We start from the raw sequence: 19,669 nt of genomic DNA on the forward strand, positions 1-19,669 counted from the left end.
AGATTTCAGAAAGCTAATTTTATGTTAGAGGCAGATCTCACTTTTTTTCTTGTTAAAGAAAGGAGACTGTCCATACTAAGAAGTTAAAATGATACAGTGAATATTCAGAGTATTTATTTTATTTTTCTCCTCTTAATGAACTTTTAGCGTGCAAAAATCCAGATTTTCAAAACAAACAAATCTTCTAATCTGGTTGCAAGTTAGGCTGTATAATTATAAAGACACATTTTACTATAAAATTTAACTTATTTCACTACATCCTTTGGATGTTATACAACACCAAGGAGAATGGACTATGTCAGGTGAAAATAATCTGTTAGAGAAGCAAAAGACATCTTACTGAAATTGCATCAGTTTGGGAAGGCAAGATTCAGCCTTGTGCCTGGCATCTGCCACATGTTTTACTGACCATCAGTAAACTGAAGTGTTCCAAGGTCCACTGGCAGGGACTGGTCTTCATGGAGTGCAGTGGCAACCAGCTGCTGAAGGTCTGTTACTGTCAGTTTAGTTGCTGATATTTCCCCCTCTTCAACTGGAGAAATTGGTATTTTTTCACTTTCAACCTTGTTAGATCCAATAGTTGAGATGTCATCTGCTGTGCCTTTGGCTTCTGAGCTGTCTCTCTCAAAGTTCACCACGTATCGTGCTACCGTGCTGCTTGATCTGCCAGGGGGAAAGGTGAAAATGCCCAGAGCAGCAAAATCAGCCACTGGCTGAGAAGTGATTTTACACACAAACAAACAAATGCGCAACCATTACATATTATCTTCTGTAAGAGTAGTGAAAATTTACTTCTTTCTAATGGGACTGTCACCTTCAAATTACTTTTCTTTCACCTAACCCCTTTTTTCTATGCATAACTTTTAATAAAAATTCTCACATTGAAGAAAATTGCAAAAATCTTCTAACATAATCGGAGTTAATCTGACTACTTAGAAATCTGTAGAACTGGTAATGTAGTCTGAAGTCCTTGACTACTGATTCAAACAGCTATAAATGCACGCTGGGGTTATTAGAAGCCATAATCATGCATTAATTATTCAGGACCCTATGAAAAGGGGTTAGATAGTTCATAAAACTGCAGATAAGCAAAAATATTATCACAACTGAGACAATTTTTTGCTCTTTTTCAAGCTAATGTGGCAAGCAAATCACTTTTTCACAATGGGAGTTAGCTTTTCCAAGTCCAAATGGGTGTGTATGACTTCTCCCTAGACACTCATGTTTAACAGAATTCTCAAATAGTCACCATTTTTAATACTTCATTTTTCATCCGTGTTAAATTCACCTAATTAAATGAAAAATAATTATTATATTGTAAACATTTCTATTTCACTATGTTACTTTTTCTACAATATCAAATAACTATAGAGAGAAGAATTTCACTTTATCTAGTATGTGCTATGTATTTGCATTTATATGACATTGCAGGAATTTAGGAAACACATTACATAATTCTTCCTTTTAAAGCATGAGCAAAAGAGAAATTCTGGGAAACTGCTAGACAAATTATTCCCCAGTAGCACTTTTTAAGCAGCAACAACAATAGACTCTGTAGCTCTTTGTATTACCAGTGAAAATCTCCCTACATTTTATCATGCTGGTAACTGGTCTCTTTGCTATTCTATCTGGCTTGATAATGGAGATAACAAATCAAATTCTACATACTTACTGGAAATATTGTGTATGTGGGAATATAGCTAGGAAACAGCAGATCAAAAATGAAAATTTGAATGTAAAGTTTCCTTACTTATTTTTCACTTTTAGTATATGGCTGATATAAATCTTTAATCATATAAATGTGAGTATTCTTAGGTCAAACATTTTCTTTCCTTCAGAGACAGCCTGACAAAATTTGATTACATGAAACATTCAGATTGAAGTTAAAGCTATCTCTGACACTTTATATCACAGATTTTGTACTTAGGCAGAACACAACCAATTCACTTTGTCACATCAAGATAAGATGTTTACTGATTTATCTATGTACATAATTAAATTATTAATGATCATAATTACTTTAATTACTCTATACAACTATTAATAATGAATTACAGAAGGATTACCCATCTTTCTCCTTCTTCTGTCTTCATTTCATCACAGAATAAAGAGCATGAGAAAGGATTGAAAAAGAAAGAAAAACAAAGATTCATGTATACCAGTAAATCATTCAGTCACACACATCACAAGCACCTTTTAACAATTTATCTTATCTTCTATGTGTCATCTATGATTTTTATCTCTGCGTGAAAATGACAGTCTATTCTCCATCTGTTCACTTTTTCCCTTCCAAACAATGGGAATCACCGTGGTTTATGTGGGGGAAGAGGAATGTCACTTGACCATGGCAGTTTGAAATTTCAGCTTTCCTATTTCAATTGTCAAATGGTACAATTTGAGCCCTGTCATTGCCAATCTCTGTGGTGGCAATGGGCAATGGTGACTTTCCATGTTACCACACATGATGCCTACACAGACTGTAGTCACAGGGGTAACTTGAACCATTAATTATCTCTGGAAGACATGCCTATGTTGATCTTCTACATATAATGCCCAGTTGTTTTCCCTGGTGAGTTCTCCAGAATACCTGTGATGTTGTCTTTCTTCATTCTCTTGTGGGAAATGCTGCTATGTAGTACTGCAGCCAAGGGAGAATGGACAGCAACACCCATCTTTGCTGATTTGTAACTCCCAAAGCTGACTAAATTACTGAATAATGGGAATCAATCAAATTTTTCCACACTGAAGAATGTTCTTTCATATCAGCTAAGTCCAAGATATGAAACCAAAATGGATCCCAGACCTCCCAGACTCACAACTAAAAGAGGTTAGGTATTACAAGTTGTAACTATGAGATGCTACTACAGATTTTCTCTTCTTGTACTGCAATAGACAGCTTTTTGTTTTATTAACTTCAATATAAAAATATAAGGAATTACTTTACAGACTATTTTGCTCTTCTCTCTCCTTTTCCCCAGCAATTTTTGCAGAGAGAAATGCTAGGAAGAGGGATGTTCTTGTCTAAAATTGCATTGCAATATGAATGCCCTTCAACATGTATTAAATATTGCTAGAAGTGCTGAATGTTCCTGATGCTGTGCTGTAAGGCCACATAAATTTTCTTTTTCCCCTGGCCTTTTTTTTTCCTTTTTTGGAGTTTCTTACTACTATTTGTTTTTCATTTGATTCTTTATGCAATGTCCTCCCTCTCCCCTACAGGTTCTCTATTGAAAAAGTACACAAGAGGTTGTGTTAGTAGTAAACACACAAGGAAGCTAGAACTAAAAGAAATGGGAAGACAGAAAAATATTTTACTGAAAAAGTGATACTTTTTAAGTTTGTTTGAAAGGCCTAAGAAACAAATACTGCAGAAGTTTTGTATATGTGAGCATGCATCCTCCCACAACCCTCTCTTGACAAGGCACCTTCACTGTGACTTATGAAGGGCAACACAAAAGTTGTCACCTAAATAATCATGCTACTAACTCTCTTTATCTTGTAATTTAAAGAAGTTCTTAATACTGGGTTGTTAACAAACAATTAAAAGAGTTTATTGTACCCTTCAAGCTTCAGAGAATCAAAACTGCTTTTACTAAGCAATTCAAAACCTCATTGTCTCACTTGGGATGTGTTTTTACTTCCTGTCATATTGTCCCTATGATATTCCCATAAAATTGGTTTCTGTTTACAGCAATACACACTCCACTGTTCTACAAGTCTCTCTTCCTTTTTGAGGACAAGAAGGAAGAGGAGAATGCTGGGATCCACCACAAAAGAGAACCCCATTTTCTTACTTACTTGAATCCTAACACGCGGATTTCTTTGAATCCTGGAAGTTTCTCAAATATTTTTTTCATCTATAGAAAACCATAAAAAAAACATCAGCATAAGATCTATGACTAAAAGGCAGTCACAAGTTGACTGCCTTGACAATATTTTTCATATTTCTGAAAGTGCTTTAGGAAACAATCTCAACTGCACTCTTTTGGGTGCCATAATTGCTCGGCTTAAACACAATATTTGCTTTGCGTATACTTGTTGTATTACCTGTTTATAGGCAAAAAGAAGCACAAAATATTGCTTTTCTTACTACTGTAATTATGCAAACAAGCGATAATCTATTTCATAACACAGCAAGTAAAACAACATGAATCAAATGGTTTTCTCATTTTCAGTAGTTTTGTTTCATGAATAATTTTGTGATTCTAGTCACCTGCGAACTGTTAATTGTTTAGAAATATTAGGCAACTGCAGATGAGTTTAGATTATTTGACAAATCACTTAGAAATGAAACAGTTTTAACTGACTTGTACAAACAGAATAGCAATACATTTTTAATTCTATTGTTAACAATGGTGCAATTACATGGTTTTGAATAGAAGAAGCTTTATATGTGTAGTAAACAATGTCTGCAGGCACTTCTGTCTGAGGGTAATACTGAAAATCTTCAGAGAAATAATTTTTTGCCTGTTCTGCCAATGCATCCTTCACCATTTTTCTACACATATCTGGAACTGAACCAGGAAAGTGAAATAGCTTCCACTAAGGAATGCTCATGAAACTGATGAGAGGCTTTAGTTAATTTTACTCAGAAAACCTTTTGGGAACCTCAAGTCATTAACTACAATCAGTTAAACTGATAGCCGACCATTCAGTTAATATTATTAATTGTGTGAAAATACCACAGGTGTTCCAATTCTTACATAAACCATGGTAATGCACAATGACTGTATGTCCTTTGAAGAATAGTGGCTAATTAGTTTTAACGTTTATATTATATTTCTCATTAGGTTTATTGAAGAAATTAAATCATGACAAAAGTGCTGTCCATGAATTCCTAATTAAATTTGAGCAATATTCCTAAAGTTATTCTGTTCATCAGTTATCTGAGGCTTCTGTTGAAGTCAGAGATGTTGGCTTGTTAGCTTGGGAGCTGAATAGATGGCTTAAATGAGGGGATAAGCTGATACTACACATGAAGAAAATGTGAAGGTCTTGAGAAAATAGGAATGACCTGTTTAAAGTGAGGGCAGTAGATTCTAATCCTATTTTGTGATGAAGGTAATTTCATAGTATGAACCTCAGCCAAGGTACAAATTCAGTATTTTTGCATTCACTAAGCATCCCTACCTGCAGCTGAAATTTGGCAGCTAGTTGCTGGTACTCTGGGGAGTTGGGATCACTAAGTTCAGCTGTGTACTCCTGATCAGTGAGAGTGACACTGAATTCCACCATTTGCTCCACAGGCAGTTCAGGGACTGCATTTGTTCCCAGCTCCTGGAAAAGAAAAGGCAAGGACAAAAAGGGAAGAAATAAAACTAAGTGATTTTTTTCCCTCCCCACAATTCAGTATTTAATAGGTAGAAATATTCCTGTTTAAGCTCATGCCCCAAATAACTTTCTGAAGTATATTCCACAAAAAGTTAAAAGTGCCTAGGTATATCTGGCTTAATTCTTGGCTTAATTCTTGACTTAATTCTTCTGTCTTTGCAAACAAGTTTCTATTATTTGAGAAGTAACTTGAGAGTTGCCTTTGATATACATAAATGAAGACAAAGAGAATCAAGCCTTGCACTGAGACTGTTACCAAATCTTAGTTTCTTCATCATAAAGTGACGTAGCTTTTACGTGTTCAGAGGTTTGGATTTGTTTTTTATTTTTTTTCTGATAATAAAATGGAATTACCCCACCCATGATACACCTTTCTTATGCAGTTAACTTTGCTGCTATTAAAAGTTGTCTAATTTTGTATGCTGTTCCCCAACAGTACTTGAAACTTTCCCCTGCACTGTGAGGCCACACGTCTGTGCTGAGACCACAGCAGCTAGGAGAGGGAACACAACAGCCCCTCCCAGCATCTCCCTTCTCTCAGAGGTCTCTCTTACAGCAGGTGCTGTTGGTGTGCAGAGGGGCAGTCTCCCGTGCCTTGCTGCATGGCTGCTCTGAGGAGACAGCAGTGCAGAACCCTCTGACAGCTGGCTGGTCAGAAAAAGGCAAGGAAGGCCCTGTTCTGTCTCCTGTGTAGTGGAAAGCCCAGCAGGTATGCTTTTTTGGCATTATTTAATGAAGAGCAACGTTACAAAATCGTGCAAAGTAGGCAACGAGCCCCTCCTTAAAAGAATGAAAACTGCCTAAAAGCTGGTTGCCATGCTTTTGTACTTTCTATTACATACTCAAAAAGCATCATGCCCTACTCCAGTATATAACAGATGCTAATAAGCCCCTTCAGTCCTTCTAGCTGGAACAGAAGGGACCACTTGTTGTTTTTAAGCATTTTTATAAGGTTTCTCCCTGTTTCCTGTTGCCTCAAAAGGAAAAGGTGAGTGGAAAAGTGAATAGGAACACAGGCTGCCCTCACCTTCACAGGAGTCTTTGTGTCGTTGAAGATTTCGTTGAGCAATGTGCCATTAGGTGTGTATGGAGAGAGGGGTGTGCCAGGAGAGCCTGTGGGGGGAAAGAAAGAAAGTCAGGCAAGAAAGAAAAGTCAGGAAAAAAGAAAAGTCAGGAAAGAACAGGTTGCACATTAAAAGTCTTCCCCTTTGTGTGTTGGTCAGGTGCCAGCTCGCTGGAGCAGCTTCCCCTCAGGAGGGTGTGTTTGAGCACAATCCTGGGCCAGTGGAAGGGCCACACTTGGGGTGTGGGTAAAGCTGCTGTGTTTTATACCTTTCTTCCTTTCAAACCTTTCTTTCAGGTCAAACATTAGTGGTGTGGCACGTGTGTGACTGAAGGCAAAAATGGCACTGGCTGTGCATCAATGAAATTGCGTGAGTTAATAATATTTGGTCATTTCCTGTCATACCACATCGTGTATCACCAAGTGCCTAAGTTTAATTTTGCCAATAGAGATCTTTGTCCCTATGACAGCCACTTCTCTTTAGGGGTCAATTTAAAGTAACCAGAGGCATTGACAGAGTTTTCCACCTAGAGGCAAAATTACTATGCTGGAAGTCCTCACAAATAAGATTCTCTTATATTTCACAAGAATATATGTTCAGGATGATTTCTCTTTGAACCAAAATTATCATATCTACAAATTTTTATCACTGTGTGGATTGCTTTTATTTTAAAGAACTGTAGTACACAACAGGGTTGGTAGGCCTAATGGTAATAATCTGATCACCTTATTGTCTTGGCATCACTCTGACTTTTTCCTTGTCAGTACTTATTTGCCTTGCTTGCTTATTTTGGTAACAAAATGCAGCAGCAGCTGAAATTCTAAATGGTATTTTATGACTGAACCCCTCCCCCCCCCATATTATCTAAGTTTGAAACTAGGTAAGCACATACATTTGAAGACAAACTTTGAATGCAACATTTGAGTAGCAAATATGTTCTAAAGAGATAAAAAAAGTCTTCTCACAGATTATTTTGCAAAAACATTTTCACCCCACTGAACTTGTTGTACATCTACAACATTCATTAAATTATAGCCTTCTAAAACCGAAGAACCATTTGCCTTAGCGATTTTATTTTAAGGGCAGACAAAACAAGCAGATTTGATTTTACCTGTAGAAACCGAGGGAATATCTTCCACCTTTTTGCCTGCTGTTTTCTCTGCTGATATTTCATCTTTCCTATCAATCAAATAGAAATGAATGGTTCAATTATCTGCATATTTTATCAGCAATGACAAAAGTATAAAACACCCAAGGCATATAGAAATGATCCCTATATTAAGTGTAGTTTAAATGAGAGAAGTTATGTCTAATAGAATATTTTGTGACCTGATTAAACAGACAGTGGAACATCATAAGGAGTACCAATTCTGTCAGGAATCTGCTCATGAGGTTTTGTGACAGATTTTATCAATGCCACCAGGGGGATGGGATCACAGAGATTAAATCAGTGCACTGAGTCTGGTTTATTTTTTTACTCTTGGAAGTCAGTGAAGGGTTGTACATCACCTAAATTAGCCTTTGTCTTCTTTGCTATTTCTCTTCCTATCAAGGTAGTTCAGTGAGAGTTTTGGGATTCCTCTGTTTTTAGAGCCAATGGACATTTCAGGTTACAGGTGTGTTACATTTGGTGGGGTGTGAGAAAATAGAGGGCGGGCTTATTTTTTAGTTGTCAGCCCACTAACACCGTAAGTATGCTTCCAAATAATTATAGTATCAAATCAGATTCCTGAATCCAGATTATTTTGATATGTAGAAATGTTAGTGTTTGCTTCTGGATGTAATATTCATGGGTTAATGCCTACCACGTTCCCCAAGGAGGACAGCTAAAAACTCAAGTAAGAATATGGTGAGTACAATGTATCATAGGGTTTGGTTTTGTTGGTAATTATTTTCTGGTTTGACTTTTACAGTCATATGGTGATGAATACATTTTTAATAACTACTGTTACCTTGCTTGAAAAAGAGCAATAGTATCTATCTCTAAGTACATTTTAAAATAAATATGTGTATTAAAGAATCTTTTACTTGGAACAGAAATTACTTTCTATAGCGTTAAAACCAAATTGTTCTTGATTTGTAGCTTTTGGGAAAATTTAGGTTCTTTGATAAGAATTTTCTCACGGATATTTTGAGATTTTTCCCTCCTGGAATTGGGGAGTAAAGGATGAATCCTCAAATTTTCTGCAGTGCATACGGATGGAGTATTTGGGAAAACTGGTATCAATGAAAGAACTAAGGACACTGCAGGTTTGTAGTGTGGTGTTAACTGAGACAACATAAAGCTTGTGGCATAGACAGAAAAGGTGTCTGAGTTGCATTTCTGTACAGGAACAACCTAGATGTTTAATAGCATAAATAAAAGAACATGAATGAATGATGCCTGATTTACCACATCCCCTGGATATCTTGTTGGTGAGAACTGAAGTATTATTTGTAATTTTGTAATATTTTCACAATGTTAACTAGTTATGTGTTGCATCTCTACTTGGAGACTGGTTTCTCTACACAATATTTACAGAAGATAGAAAATTTTTTCTAAGCCACACAGTAGTAAGATGAGGTCCAACCATGCATAATCACTGCTGTCTGTATTTCCAGCTCAGGTACAAGCAACTTAATGGATTTTACTTCACTTTCTGTATTGTGTCTAGGGAAAACAGTACTGTTCAAATAGGACCTAAGAACTCTGAGATCAGTCACTTCACTAATGCCTTGCTGCTGCTGTTGCTTGCACTAGGATGAATGAAAAAGCCTCCCTTTGGACTTCCAGGGGAGTTCAGTTAGACTCTACATTATTAAAGATAGGTCAGATCTACCATGTCAGATTTAATTAAGATACATAAGACCTCTGTGATCATGAGACGCCCTAATCTATGAATGGAAAAGATTATTTGCCTAGAAATCTCTTCAAAATCAGAGAAAACTTGAAGGAAAAAACCAGTACATCAGTCAGAAGTTGTGGAAAATGATTTGTCTGGCTGCGCTATAGTATTTATATACAGAGAACAAGAGTTCAGTATGGTAGCTTTAATCATGCCATTCTCCAACTTCTGAGCATTGCCAGGAGCATACTTTTTTTCCAAAGAGTTTATAGAATAAAGTATCACATTAATTAATGCTGTAATGATATATAAAAAACCCAGAGAAATCTAAAGTGAAGGCATAGAGTTTTATTGTTACTGTTTAATGTAGCCTCTCAGCTAAACTTTTATTAAACTGACTTTCCTTTTGAAAATTATGGCCACTTTTTCTCACTCCAAATAAACACTACCCTAATGCAAAGCTATGTCTCTGTCAGGGTTTCATCCTCTCATTAGTCTGAGAAAACATTCAGTGCTGTCTTGAAATGACCAGATATTGTCCATATCCATTACCTATGATTCAATTACTGTGTCCTATGATATATCCAGTATACACACTTCTCACAGCACACACCAAATACACCACAGTTCTATCTGAGTATCTGCTCACATCCACACAGACTTACACATATCTTTTCAAAGAAGGCAGTAATATCAAGTGGCAAGGTACTACTTGTGCTACTTACCTTTCCTGGAAGGTTCTATGTTTTACTCGCTGCAAAAAGATTAAGAAAAACAGCATTTTACTAGTGGGTGTATCCAACCATTGAGCCTCTTAGCTCTTTTGTTTACTATACTTTTATGTTTTCCTTCTAACACACGCCCCCTCCTTTTCCTGAGCAATACTTTGCCCTTAAATAAGCAGGTGGGGAGGGACTTGGAAGTCTCTCCCAGTTTCTAAACAAATGTGAGTAATCCTTACCCGTTGAATTATTTCCAGGTGCTCTGGGGAATTGCTGAAGTTTTTGCCAATATCGAATATGCAAAAGGTTTCCCTCTGGCAGGCAGTGACCCAGTTCTGATATTCAGAAGTATCAGGAATCCGATCCAGAAAAATACGAAAGGCTTCCCACACAGCTTCCTGGCAGACTGAGTAAGAAGAAAGTGGCTGGGGTTAGATGCTTTGTACCAAATAGTAAACTTGAAAGCCTTTTAACAGTGATTTGGCATTTACACATTCATCACTCAAGATGAAGGAACACACTTCTGCAAAATGTTGTTTAAAAATTCTTTTAGAGAAGGGGATTTTCAAACTTATTAGAAAAACCATTTTAACCAAAACTTGCTAGTAATTTAAAAGATGTTGCCTTTAGCACTTTACTTTGCAAAGGTCATTACTGTGAGATGGGACATTTATTTTCAGTACTTGATACCTTCTTTGGCTTGGAGTGAGTTCATTATCTGCATTATCTAAAATATCAGTGTCCCTGAAATTAGTGTAGTAAGTACACTCTAAACTTGCTGTAGGGATGTACTCACCTAGCTGTGTTATGGCCCCTCAATAATACCTCAGGAACGACCTGCCCTCCCAGTAGAGCAGCTGCATGTGGAGCAGATGTGGTCAGGTTATTAAAAAGGAACAGGCTATCTTTTGAAGAGATTTATTTATTACGAGCTAGCAATTAAACTACTTTGTATCTCCTTTTTCTTGCAACTCTCTAGTATTTGTTTTTCTGAGCAGTTACTGCTGAATGAAGATATACCATCTGATGATAAGTAATCCAGTTACCAGATAAACGTGACACATGACCAGTTGAGGAGGCATCGTAGTGTGTTCTCCCAGTTTGCCCCACATAAGGCACTGTCCTCATGGTGACCTAAGCTATGATGTATTACTTCAGAGTTGGTATAAGGTCACAGTAGCTCAGATATCCAAAAGCAACTGTCTGAGCTCCTACACCTGAGCTGTTTTGTGTTGTGTGCTCATCCCTGGAAGCATGGGATACATACATACGTAAAAAAGAATAAAATAGTCTAAATTTTCTTAGCAGAAAAATTCTCTAGAGGACTGATATGATCCACAGTGCTTTTTCAGTTACAAATGTGTCATGGGACTTGAAGGGGGGGAGGTCATCTCGTAGGCTTTAGACACAAAAAAGAACCTGAAAATATATATCCAAAGCAAAATGAAGGTAAGATTGTCCCAAAGATTCGTACAGGCCCTCAGGCTCCAGCATGGCTACCAGATTGCCTTGTCATGAAGGATTGTACTGTGGTTACAGATTCAAAGATGATGCTTGTATCACCACGTTTTCAAGCGTACCTTTTTTTTGTTTCTCCATTTATCACTTTAGTCAGGTAAATTAATGTGCTCAACTGGGAGGCAGAAGTCTTTGCCAGAAGTTCTGATCTTCCCTTAAAGGAAAATTTTTAAAAATGTTTTGATGAAAGACATTGTAATGGAAAAGATGCAATTTTTCAAGGGAGCAGAAAGACCTTTTTATGAATAAGTGTGCAAACTATTCAGCTGCAGAGTGTTGTTTTGCTGCTTGCTTTTTGGGAAGTGCTCCAGTTTGAGTTGAAAAGCTGGATTGACACCTGCTTAGAAAATTTTGTGAGTGTAGGACCCTGCTGGGGAAAAGGAGTGTAAGTTTAAACCTTTTTGCACTACAAGACTTATAGAGTCCAATATCCCAGCTGATGTGCACTCTCCAAAAAGCTAGTAGTACTGTCATATTCAGTTTTATAAATGAAAGTGTCATAGATGCAGTTTTTTTGAGTTCAGGCTAATGATACCTGTCTGTTTCAAGATAGCTTGTTTTCAGCCCAATCCAAGAGTAATCAGGGAATTTCAGGGACTTTCTGGATTAATTTTTATTTAAGAAATGCTTTTTGGATTGGCCTCTGTGGCACATTTCAGATTTCTGTCTAATGCTCATTGGATGCTTCAATGAGTACTGAATATTTATATACATATAGGAATAGCTACAGGTATTAGTGTAGTTCTTGCATGCTGCCTATAGCAAGTGGCTGCTGGAGTAAAATTTTTGTAGCTCTACATCCAGGTCTCATTTCAGAGGGAACTAATTTGGTTCCCTGAAAGAGAACTGAGGAGCAGCCAGGTTACACAGATGAATGTGAATGGATGGTGTCTGATAAAGAGGAAAAACAGATAAGGAAAGGTGATTTAGGGAGTAGATGTTACCTTAGATACTTGTATCCCAGAAATACTGACTAGGTTTTAGAATTAGCTTCGGACTGTCCAGCTGCAGTGCAAATACATACATTTTTCTAATACAAAATAGAACACCTACAGGATGAAAGACTGGGAAGAATAGATGAAGGAAGAGAAAAAAATGAACCAAAAATTGGAATAGTAACTCGATAGGCTTTCTGTAGGCAAGAGAAGTAAAAAAAACCAAAAAAACCAGAAAACAAAACTGGGAATGAGCTGACCTAGTTGAGAAAGTCTTGTTTTTAAATTGTCTCAAATATTTGTTCTTCCCTAAGCTTTTTTGCTGGTGATTTATCTCAGTGTTTATTGTATACCAACACTACCACAGACAATATAACTGCAGATACACCAACACATTTGTGCAATAACCATTTAATAAATCCAATACTTGTCTAATACTGGTGCTATTGATTTTGAGTAGCAATGACAGTACCTGCTTTTTTGAGAAAGGTTGTACTTCTTTCAACACTAATGCAAGCACAATTTGTTCTTTATGTTCAGCCATGCTAGAACACTGTGCAATTACTCTTAGTTCATTAGCCCTTTGAGTACATTGTTTTATTTTCTTCTGGTAACTGTCTATCTTGTACCCTGCTGATGAACGTCTAACATTTGAATATCTATGTAAAAATAAACCATAAAGTCAATAGCACATACACTGCGTAAAGGTGAAGAACAAGATTCTGGAAAATTACTGTGTTAAAGGAAAGACTTTGAAGGAGGAACTACATACTACAATAATCATCTTACCTCTTAATCTATAGTAAGCTTGGTGACTGGCTAAAATCTGCTTCACTGATTCTTGTGGGCAAACTTTCACACCAGTTGAGAAAAAGGATGACCTCTTTGTTCGGTGTTTTGCCATGTCAAATATCCTTCTTATGGTTGATATCCTGGACCGCTTTGTTGTTCTTTCTGTTTTGTCTGACCCTGAGGTGACTGCAAGATGTTTGGCTTCAGCACGGTTTATTTTATTAGGAATTTCTGTAAAAAAAACCAAAAACCAAGAAAGTACATAAACATACTTTGCCTAGGCAGTAGGTATCTAGTGCAAGTTCATGTATTGAAAATGGACATGAACTAGAGAATCTTTTTTGTTCCAATATAATGGAGCCAATGCACTGATGGAATTATTGTGCTGAGGAGAAGTGACCTCTGACCACACAGGGGAACTGAGACTGGGGTGACTTGGTAACTAATTTCCTTTTATTTAAACACGTGACCCCAGGACACACAGGGTAAAAGTTTCAGAAGCTCTAAATCCTGTTTTCAAAAGTGACTTTGGATTAGATCCACAAAAGACACTTAAGTGATTGAACCTTGTGCTGCAGCATCTCATTTGTGAGCATATCGCCCTGTAGGGAAATTTACAGTGCAGTGATAAGTAATGTCTACATTAGCAGATAAGTAAAATGAGAAATAGTTGTACCTTAAGTATTTAAAATCTTATCTTTCCTTTGGGCTTCAAGGAACATCTCCCTTCAGATCAGGTTTATAACCTTGAAGCTATCCTAAGAACTAGACCCTGAAACTTTCAAAAGTTGAACGGGAGTTTTTTTGCCTTTGAGTAAAGAAAGGCCTGTTTCCAGACTCTCTTTTACTCCACAGTGCACTCCTCTATCCTTCCCTTACATGAACTGAAGTATTAATCAGAACAGACTATTATTGTTTCTTTACAACTGGATTATATGTGTTGTGAATGCTCTGGTACTGTATTTCAATAAATTTTTAAATGTTCCTGGCAAAGTGGAACAGCTACAGTAGAAAAAAGTGAAATCAGTGACAAAGAATTGAAGACCTAGGGTTAAATTTTACTAATGAAGTTATTCAGTTATGAAAAATGGAAAAGCTTCTAGGCTGTCAAGAGAACTTCAAGTATAGGAACCCCCTTCACAAAAATTCAGGACTCATCTGGTTCCACTTCCCAAATATTTGTGTTGTAGTATTACATGACATAGCAGCTAAATTTAATGTGAAAAAATTAATGTTAAAAATATTGTATAAACTACAGATTTAAGTGAGCTGAAATACAGCCTTTTGTAGGATCATGTGACAGAAGTATCTTTTAGGTTATCTTCCAAAATTTTGTATACATGTTAACAAAGATGTTAAAGCAAATTTGGAAATTCCCTTTTTGGTTGTAATTTGATACGGCAACTACAGATGAAAAATAAAGGAAAAATATCAGCAGAATAGAAGACAAATTCAAAGAATTAAAAAATTTAAGCAAGGTATGTGTGTTCCTGAATTCTGATAAATCAAGTGAAAAAATTACTTGGAAAATGGTTTTAAAACTTCTAGTGGAAGAATAAGGGAAAATAATAGGGTTAAAAAGGAGCAAGTTCATTAAGGGTAGCACTATCAAGAAAAATTTGAGTAAAGATTATCAGTTTGCTGGAGAAAGAAGAAATGTCATGCTGCATATAACAAACACAAATTATCCTGTTCTTAGGCAAATCAAGAGAAAATAAGGAAGGTTAAAAACACATTATCTTGACACTTTGGAAATGTGTTAATTAAATGTTTAAAGAAAAGTGGGCAGATGAATGACAAAAGAAAAATAACTGAAAAACATACTTTTATAAAAGAATAGTATGTGAAATGAAGAATGGGGAAGGTTCTACCTTGTGTGTCAGTAGACATATATATGTATGTCTACCTATATATATGTCTCAGTTTTTATTAATTTCCAAATGAACACTCGTTATGTATTTTGAGCTAGGTGCTACTCTGAAATGGGAAAATGTCGACTGCTTGTTTGGGATGAATATTGTCTGAAAGAAAGGAAGTTATAAAACAGGCAGTAGCTGATTGTTATTACTTTTTAATGCATGCCGGAGACAGTGACCTGCAGACCCATAACTGCCTAATTGTTGCAAGGTAATTTAAAATGATAATGTAGTCATACAATATTTGACATGAAATGAAATGGAAGTAATTTTTCCACGTCAATGTCAGGTCACGAACCATAAACTGCGTAAAAGGAATTTCCCCTGTGAAAATGAGTCATTGGGTTCAACAAACTCCAGAAGTGGCTGAACACTGAGTCAGCTGAGACGTAGAGTTATCTGAATGTTATATGGGATGAGAGAAGAAGATCCAATGCTATTGAAATCTAAAAACAGATTCCTGAAGTCTTCTGGAAGGGAGAATCAAAAATCCACATGGAAGCTGTAAGTCTGTTACCTTCACGAGGTGCATTAACTGCCACAGACCAGCTGCCCAGGCAGCCCGACCAACCAGGGCAGAGGATTTTGTCACTAAGCTCTTTGATAGCTTTTGTATGGAGCAGAGGCCTTTCTTGAAGGATTTGCTTCTTCACCAGGATTTACCCCTAAGTCTTTAACTTGAATTAAGAATTGTACTATCCGTAAAACTGACAAAGAAAATTCTTCTCTAATGATTGTTGTAATGGTTTCAAAGTCTCCATGTTAGGATCCCTATTTGGGCTTTTCATCCTGAGAAATGACCAGATATTTTCTGCTTTCTTTCAGTTTGCACTGTTCTGCCACCCTATTTAGGGCAGGTGTAAATTTTTTAGTTATTTTTCTTTTCATTATTTCCCTTGCTTCTTTTTCTTTTTTATTTTTTTAAATCTATTTCTGAAGTATATCTATTGCAATAGGTTTAATTTAACTTATATCTTATGTTTAGTAGATTTCTCTTACTAGAATAACTTTTATTACCATAATTATTTGGAATCACTTTTTTACTAAAGCAAAATTTGAGTTGGAGAAAGCACCAGCCTTTCTCTCCACATGATTGTACAGTATGAATTTCCTAATATTTGCTGATTGTGGATCGAAGAAAAGTTGCCTTCTGGCATAAACATTTCCTCATAATTCTTCAGATCTGTGTTTTCGCCTGTGTCTGTGGAAATTCTGAACTGAGAAATTTTTACCTATGCCTCACAGATATTTTAGCAATATACTTTACTAAAATATGTCTCCACCTCTACCTTTTTAGATGTCTTGATTTCAATGTCCTGAGTTGGAAAAAAAAAATCAAAAAGCCACAGACTATTATGAAATTGAATCCATAGATATTAGTTGATCCCTTTTATTTTCACTATGCAACACAGTAATTGAATAAACTGGAGTGATGCCAGTTTTACAGGTACATAATTTGATCATATAAATAATCCAAATAACACTAGGATATCTTTTCTTCAAATAAATAACATCTGTAATTTGTTCTAATTCTTTCTTCTGATACAAGCACATGCAATTAAAATATTCAGTGTTTACCAGAAATTTACTCTGCCCAATTTGACAGTCTCAGTTTTATTTTTAAAAATATATGTTTAAGTTTTTTCTTTTTCTTTGATAGTTCTAGGGCAGAAGGACAGATAACTGTAGAAGTCTGATAATGCTTTACTCTACTTCAGCTAATCTCGAAGTTGCCTTAAACAAAGGTCTAACTCTCCTTTATTCTCACATGAAAGAATCTATACCAGGTCCAAATTTTCCAGTTGACACACTTGCAGAAAAATATTGACGTAGCTTTACCAAGGTTATCTACAGAATCACTGTTCTGGAGTTCCTGACATCTAGTCCTGAACTTAGACAAATATAACAAGATTTTTTAAAAACACCATAAAACAATTTTCAAAATATGATACAGCAATCTAATTCATGTGGGATCTAATCAAAATGCTTTGATATCCACACCAGTTTCTCAAGTGCATAGTACTGCTCTTCAGGTTTTGGTTTCAGGCACATAAATGGTATTCATTTTACATATTAAAAATCTGAAATTCTTGAAATTTTGAAATTAGGCCAGGCCTCTTCCCTATGTCTCTTGAGACCTGCATTATCAAATTTATACCATAACTAAAACAACAAGGCAGGAGGAACAGATTTCAAATAATTCTTAATAATCTATGTGTCAAAATATGAAAAGTACATCATTATTGAAATGGATTCTGGAGAAAAAGAGTTTAAAGTTATTCAGATAATTGGTCAGCTTTGTTTTTTTTTAAATTTGCTATTATAAACATAGGAGGAAGTGGGTCTTATTTGTATCTTTTTGTGTAAATGGAGTGGATGCTTCTCTATATAGATGGATATAGTGAATATATATAGTGGATGCTTCTCTCTCTGTTAGTAGTACTAGTTTTGGAAGGCGTCAGATTTTGGAGTTGGTAGTTGGAGTTGAAAATTTGCATTTTTCAGCAATGTAGATGATCTCTGGGTAGGAACATTTATCTAGAGCAGCATTTTGCCATTAAACATTTATTTTCATTTGACCTGAGAAAATTTAGATGCTATTGAATACTAAGAGAAGAATTAAAAATATGGTAGCTAAAGATTTGACAGCAAAATTCAAGGTGACAAAATTTTTGAAGTCTGAACAATTAATCATTAAAATCTTCAAAAGTTTGAAATGTGTGAAAAAGCAGATTAGTCTGAAAAATCACTGGATCTTTCTAGAATAGAGAGGAATACTTGATTGATAAATGAGACATATTGCCTGCACAATAAAATAATAATTAAAAGACAAGGCTTATGTAAAGAGAAATGTTGAAATGCAATGAGAAAAGCTTATGAGGGAGGTTAATTCAGCAAAGATCTGTAAACATGTTGCGGTTCAATTTATAGTGGGGCCAACATTTTGTTGATCATTGAGCTGATAACAAAAGCTCAGCTGACTAGTCCTGAAAAGTTGATCTTAAGATTTTGTAGTGGGCTGATCAATGTAAACACCAGATGGAGCATAGAAAGTACAAAGAGAGCTAATACCTGGTCTCTTCACTGAAAGGTCTCTCCTCCTGTCCTGGCAATAGTGAGGATCCCACATTCTAATGGCACTTGCAAGTGGCAGGCAGGGTCCTCTCCCTATATTCCTTTTAGAATCTTTTCTCCCATGGCATATTTCCTTAGGTCTGTTGCATGGGAAGAGTCTAGCTGGATTTGACGGGGCTTAGATGAGCAGAGACAGATTAAAATATGGCATGGCTTTATCACCAAATGCTGCCTACATCCTGTGTGCAGCAATCTCCATCTTCTCATGCTGATGTGAAAGTGGAGGTTTTACTCTAGCTGATGTTCAGGGCTGTTTTGCCAGTGCCTTGTCAGATACAGCCTGTGTTTGCTTTGCATTTCCAACTGTGTTTTCACAACCATAAAGGCTCACAGTTTTGAAAAGTTCAGGGTATGGAATTCCATACTAGAAAAATTAATGCTAATATTTAATCTGCTCAGGTCTCGTCTGAGAACTCAGAGCCCTTAAATCCAAGGTTATATGACTCACTTGAACTTATGTTCCTGTCCAGTATATTACTGAACTTTTTTAAAGCACACAGGGAAAGAGCTTTGAAAGGAATTGCTGAGGGAGTCAGCCATGATTACTGTTGCATCCTGGTGGGTCTTATCTGGGCTGTAACTGGGCTGGCTGAGGCACAGGGGGGAACTCACTTTGGATCTCAGTTCTTCAGGTTTGGTACACTTGGCCAGTGAACTGCTGAGTAAAAGGGCAGTATCCACTATGGCAGGGAAATTTTGCTGAAAGATAAGCTTCTGATATTGATGCTTAGCTTCAGCAGAAGAGGAATTGTGGCTGAGAATGCCTCCATTTCCACAAAAGAAAAGAGGCCTAAGACATACATATTAAAGGTAATTTTCTCAGACTCAATATGGACAATGATGAGCTTGGTAATTCCTGTTTGGTATGTTGGCTTTGTAAATTCCATTCTTAAATGTGACTAAACAGTAACATTGCCTGTGGAATGAGGCCTGGATCTCTAATTGTGGCAATTCTGCCTCTATGGGGGACAGGTTCAAGCTTCCAGTTTAGAAAATCCTGTGTCCAGCTGGCTAAAATTCACTCCTGAACTTCTCGTACAAGAACCACAAAGATGATGGCTACACACTCAGCACTATAGAACCCTTCCTGTACCTACTAATATCTCATATTATGCAAGACTCAGCATCACCTTAACATGTCAGGGAAGTGCCAAGCTCTGCAGGGGAGACTTTACACAAAAGACAAAATATATCTGATCCTTGTATCTCTTGCTTGGATTCAGCATGACAAAGCATCACCCTCACATATTCAGAAGTTGCACTCAATCTCTCCGTAACACAGGAGTTCCAAGCTTCTGCTTAAAAGGTAAAATCTATACTTTTCAACCTTTTAAAAGCTATGTTCATTTTAAAAAAACTAGATCTTTACCAAGGGGTTTCCTTCTCAAGAATCCAGGAAAATGGAAAATGGTTGGTTTTCAAAAATCCTGC

At 36.4% G+C, this 19,669-nt stretch overlaps 1 protein-coding gene across 1 annotated transcript in view; it reads right to left on the reverse strand.

The window, feature by feature from the left end:
* Positions 1–19,669, reverse strand: part of IMPG1 (interphotoreceptor matrix proteoglycan 1) — a 52,402-nt gene that overhangs the window by 26,582 nt on the left and 6,151 nt on the right. The window contains exons 2-10 of the mRNA XM_066315045.1: positions 13,185–13,418; positions 10,182–10,348; positions 9,946–9,974; positions 7,507–7,574; positions 6,359–6,444; positions 5,131–5,277; positions 3,799–3,857; positions 2,067–2,087; positions 410–663 (exon numbers count right to left, since the gene is read on the reverse strand). Coding sequence (XP_066171142.1) covers positions 410–663; positions 2,067–2,087; positions 3,799–3,857; positions 5,131–5,277; positions 6,359–6,444; positions 7,507–7,574; positions 9,946–9,974; positions 10,182–10,348; positions 13,185–13,418 — 1,065 coding nt within the window. The remainder of the gene's footprint in view (positions 1–409; positions 664–2,066; positions 2,088–3,798; positions 3,858–5,130; positions 5,278–6,358; positions 6,445–7,506; positions 7,575–9,945; positions 9,975–10,181; positions 10,349–13,184; positions 13,419–19,669) is intronic.

The sequence above is a fragment of the Sylvia atricapilla genome, chromosome 3 (assembly GCF_009819655.1).
Source record: "Sylvia atricapilla isolate bSylAtr1 chromosome 3, bSylAtr1.pri, whole genome shotgun sequence".
NCBI classification, from domain to species: Eukaryota; Metazoa; Chordata; class Aves; order Passeriformes; family Sylviidae; genus Sylvia; species Sylvia atricapilla.